Source organism: Henckelia pumila, chromosome 4, assembly GCF_033568475.1.
Source record: "Henckelia pumila isolate YLH828 chromosome 4, ASM3356847v2, whole genome shotgun sequence".
Classification (NCBI taxonomy): Eukaryota; Viridiplantae; Streptophyta; class Magnoliopsida; order Lamiales; family Gesneriaceae; genus Henckelia; species Henckelia pumila.
The window spans coordinates 161,320,409-161,325,592 of record NC_133123.1 but is presented as its reverse complement, the minus strand read 5'-3'; the positions used below and the strand labels follow the sequence as shown (position 1 = coordinate 161,325,592).

General features: G+C 37.2%; 1 protein-coding gene across 1 annotated transcript; it reads left to right on the top strand.

The window, feature by feature from the left end:
* Positions 1–1,096: 1,096 nt before the first annotated feature.
* Positions 1,097–4,744, top strand: LOC140862243 (uncharacterized). Its single transcript, XM_073265248.1, has 5 exons — positions 1,097–1,883; positions 2,014–2,252; positions 2,333–2,971; positions 3,442–4,550; positions 4,729–4,744. Exons 1-5 carry the CDS (start codon positions 1,097–1,099, stop codon positions 4,742–4,744), a joined length of 2,790 nt encoding a protein of 929 aa, XP_073121349.1.
* The last annotated feature ends 440 nt before the right edge of the window (positions 4,745–5,184 follow it).

Genomic DNA, 5,184 nt, shown 5'->3' with positions numbered 1-5,184 from the left:
GAAGAAGGGGTGACGTAGGAGTGATTGAAATCTCCGAACATCCATAAAAAATCTCGTGTGTCATTTCAGTTTACCATTCATCTTCATACCTACCCCTAAACTGATTTACACTAAGTGTTTTAAATCTATAGCTTGGCATATTTCCGCACACATTTTGTTTGCCAAACTATATTGGACACTAAGATAAGTCTTGAACTCATTCTTAAATCGATCGAGTTCCATTTTTCTTGACAAAATTGCTTGAAAGTATATTCACCCCCCCCCCCCCTCTAGACTTTCAACCGATCCTAATAAGTGGTATCAGAGATGTTGTTAACTTATTCTTAAAGCACTTAAACAAGATGACTTTATTCAGCAAGATTCCTATGTTCTCAAAGGAAGATTTTGATGACTGGAAAATTCGCATGCAAGCACATTTATCAGCACTAGATGATGACATGTGGTTTGTCATCACTGATGGACCTCTTGATATCACAAAGGTCAATACTGCTATAGCCCTCTCTGGAGGTGGTCCTCAATACATTGAGAAACCTAGAATTGAATGGACTGCCGAAGACAAAAAGAAGGCAAACTTAGACAATGTGGCTAAGGATATCTTGTATAAAACTCTTGACAAGAATACCTTTAGCAAAATCAAGACATGCAAAACTGGAAAAGAGATTTGGGAAAAGTTGATCCAACTCTGTGAAGGAAATGAACAAACAAAGGAAAACAAGCTATCTGTAGCTACTCAAAAATTTGACAACATCAAAATGAGACCAGGAGAATCAATGACAGAGTTTGATGAAAGAGTAAGCAGCATTGTTATCGAGCTCAATGGATTGGGGAAAACATATCCCAACAGGGAAGTTATCCTCAAAGTAATTCGAGGCATTCCTAAAGAACGGGATGTAAAGACAATGGCCGTGAGAGAATCAAAAGACTTGAACAAATTAGAACTGCATGAATTGTTTGCAGATCTAAAGCATATGAGTTCGAGTTGCAGACTCGAGAGGAAGATCAGTCTACCTCACAACTGACCAAGGCCTTGACTGCAGTGAAAATTGAATCACCAGCCAAACCGGAAAAATCAGCATAACAAATCAGCAGTGATGCCATGTCATTATTTGTAAAGAAAGTTGGCAAGTTCATCAGAATAAACCAAGAAGGATCACACAGAAGAAACTTTCAAAAGAAAGATTCAGTTGAAGAACCAAGAAGCTGTTTCAACTGTGGGAAAACAGGACACTTCATTGCCGATTGTCCCAAGCCAAAGAACCTTGACAAAAGAAAAAGTTCAAGGAATGATAGACACATCTCAAGACAGAAGCATGAAGCATTGGTTTCAAAGGACAGCAAAGCTAAGTGGGCTGAAACAGATAGTGATTCAGAAGGATCAAATGGCTCCTCTAGCTCAAGTGATGACGAAGAAGAAGTCAAATTTCTTATGGCAAACGATCATGAACTTCCATCCACCAGTGAACAGGTATTTGACTTTAGCTCTGAGGAATTTACCAGAGAAGAGCTAATCAAAGCTCTTCATGATATGGAAAATGAATATCATCAACTGTCCTTAGCATTCGATGAAGTTAGAGCAAAGCAAAAGGATCTGCAAGACAACTCAACTGAAATCTCCTTTGAACAATCAGTTGAGATAAGCTGTCTTGAAACAGAGATTGCTGTGCTCCGAACGAAGAATGAACAGCTCAAGAGTGATATAAGGAATCTTACAACTGAAAAACATAGCATGGATGAAATAATAAGATCATGGAATAAATCTTTGAGCCTGTTGACAGAAATGAATGATTCACAAAGACCACTCCATGACAAAACTGGTCTTGGATTTGGTAAGACAATAGAAATTGGTGAATCAAGTACTCTACCCAAACTGAATATGTGCAAAGGTAAATACATAAACTTTGTACGGGCAGTTAGGGAACATGAAGATGAAAAACCTATTCTGATGACTTGGAAAAAATAGAGCAGATGAACAGAAAAAGATTTGGTATTGGCTTCAATCCTCATGAAACTAAGGTAGAGATTGCGAAAGTCCTAAACAGACTAAGGCATATCAACCTAATATCATGAGAGGAAATAGAAATCAATACCATAATCAAAATCCAGTTCAAAAGCGATATAGAAATTTCAAGGATATTGGAAAAGGCAAAAAACATACAGTTTCACAAGCACATTTCACTCCACCATCTAAAGCATCTAACTTAGTACGTACCTATAGGAACACAGAAACTGGTAAACTTGTTAAAGTATTCCAGGTTTGGGTTCCTAAAGGATTAATCCCTCGTGAACCCAAATAGATATGGGTACCAAAAGTTATTCAACTTTGTGAATGCAGGAAGTAGGTATCAAGGAAAAAGAAGAAGAATCATGGTACCTAGATAGTGGATGCTCAAGGCACATGACCGAAAATAATGAACTACTATCCAAACTTGTTGAATTCAATGGTCCAATTATCACCTTTGGTGACAATTCAAAGGGTAAGACCGTGGGTAAGGGTAAGATTATCCACGGAAACATTATCATTCAAGATGTTCTATTGGTTGAAACTCTCAAATATAATTTACTCAGCATTAGTCAAATGTGTGATTACGGGCACTCTGTCGAATTTCAAAAGTTGAACTGTATTATTAAAGATGCCTCTGGTAACATCATTTTGACAGGAAACCGATATGGAAACACCTATAAAGTATGCTGGAATATTCAGTCTAGCAAACAAGTCTGCCTCGTAGCTTCCAATTCTAAGCGCAACTGGATTTGGCACAAGCGACTGAATCACCTTAATTTCAAATCAATTGCCAGTCTGAGTAAGCTCGAGCTAGTAACAGGACTGCCTAAAATTGATTTTTCAAAAGACAAAGTTTTCTCAGCTTGTCAATTTGGGAAGCAAGTTAGGTCATCTTTTAAAAACAAGGGTTATAACTCATCTTCCCGATGCTTGGAACTGCTTCATATGGACTTATTTGGTCCAATTCCAGTAACAAGCTTAGGGGGAATGAGATATACACTTGTCATCATTGATGATTACTCACGTTTTACATGGGTCATTTTCTTAAAATCTAAAGACCAAACTGCTTCTCAACTTATCAAAATTTTTAAAAGATTATTTAATGAAAAATCAAGTAAGATTGACAGAATCAGGAGTGACAGAGGAACTGAATTTGTCAATCAAACTTTATCTTCATTTTTAGAGCATTATGGAATCAAGCATGAATTCTCAGCAGCTAGAACACCACAACAAAATGGTGTTGCAGAAAGGAGAAATCGTACTCTTTTAAAGAAGCTGCGAGAACCATGTTAGTTGACTCCAAAATTTCTCAAAAGTTTTGGGCAGAAGCTGTGAACACTGCTTGCTACACTCAGAACAGATCGATGAAATGTAAAAAATTTTTTAAAACCCCATATGAGATCTGAAATGGCAGACAACCTAATGTATCATACTTTAAGATCTTCGGGAGTAAATGCTTCATCCACAACAATGGTAAAAATCATCTGACTGCATTTGATGCGAAGTCAGATGAGGGTATTTTTCTAGGATATTCATCAATCAGTAAAGCTTATAGAGTCTTCAACAAAAAAACTCTAAATGTTGAAGAATCAACTCATGTCATCTTTGATGAAGATCTTACTACTGATGTTGTAACTAATATTCATCAACTCTCAGATCTATTTCAGGAAATTCAATTAGAAAACGGTGATCAGGATGAAAGTGAAGACGAAGCTTCACCACTCACAAGAATTCTTCAAACTCCTGAACCAGAACTAGTGGACCCAGCAGCTGTGGAACATAACATTGATGAACCAGTTGACATCCATCAAACTCACTCAATTGAGAATATTGAAGAACAACATCGTGAAACTCAGGATCACCACACTCACTATGAGAACCCAGAGCCTGACCAAAACAACTTGTCCAATCAAGATATAGAAGCACAAGTGATTAGTGAAAATCAGTTTAATACTAGACTGAAATGGTCTAAAAAGCATCCACTCACTTCTGTTATAGGCAATCCAACGGCGTCACTAAGGACTCGAGGACAAATGATTAAAGAACTTCTTCACGCAGCATTTATATCTCAAGTAGAGCCAAAGAAAATTGAAGAAGCATTGGCTGACAGTTGTTGGATAGATGCAATGCAAGAAGAGCTAAATCAGTTTACTAGAAATGCAGTCTGGGATCTTGTTCCAAGACCAACGCATCAATCAGTCATTGGCACTCGATGGGTCTTTAGAAACAAGCTCAATGAAGAAGGAACAGTGGTTAGAAATAAGGCAAGACTAGTAGCTCAAGGATACAGACAAGAAGAAGGAATTGACTATGACGAAACTTATGCACCAGTAGCTAGACTGGAAGCAATAAGAATATTCCTTGCATATGCTTCATTCAAGAACTTCAAAGTTTATCAAATGGATGTTAAGAGTGCCTTCTTGAATGGAAAACTTCAAGAAGAAGTTTTTGTTGAGCAACCACCAGGATTCACAAATCATCAATTCTCAGATCATGTGTATCATTTGAATAAAGCTCTTTATGGACTGAAACAGGCTCCTAGATCTTGGTATGACACTCTAACCAAATTTCTTCTTGAACACGAATTTACTATAGGCACAGTTGACAAAACATTATTCAAATTTACAAAAGGCGATCACACTCTATTAGTTCAAATATATGTTGATGATATTATATTTGGTTCAACTAACCCCAAATTATGCACCAGATTTTCTAAGCTAATGCAGGAAAAATTCCAAATGAGCATGATGGGTGAACTGAATTTCTTTCTTGGATTGCAAGTTCGTCAAATGGAGAATGGGACTTTCATAAGCCAAACCAAGTACACCAAAGAATTAATTAAAAAGTTTGGTATGGAAAATTGCACAGTTGTAACAACTCCCATGGGTGCATCGACTAAACTTGACAAAGACGAAGGGGGAATATCAGTTGATGCCACAATGTACCGAGGTCTAATAGGGTCATTGCTTTATTTAACAGCCAGTAGACCTGACATTGTTTTTGCAGTATGTTTATGTGCAAGATTTCAATCAAATCCTAAGCAATCCCACTTCATAGCTGGCAAAATGATACTCAGATATCTAAAGGGAACTCAAAATGTTGGTCTATGGTATGCTAAGCACAACTCCTTCAATTTAGTTGGATACTCAGATGCTGATTATGCTGGATGTAAACTGGATCGA

Coding starts and splice junctions, on each gene's coding strand:
- LOC140862243 (XM_073265248.1), top strand. CDS start 1,097: ATGTCATTATTTGTAAAGAAAGTTGGCAAGTTCATCAGAATAAACCAA. Junction 1,884..2,013: donor CAAACTGAATATGTGCAAAG/GTAAATACATAA, acceptor CATGAAACTAAG/GTAGAGATTGCGAAAGTCCT. Junction 2,253..2,332: donor AACTTGTTAAAGTATTCCAG/GTTTGGGTTCCT, acceptor TTGTGAATGCAG/GAAGTAGGTATCAAGGAAAA.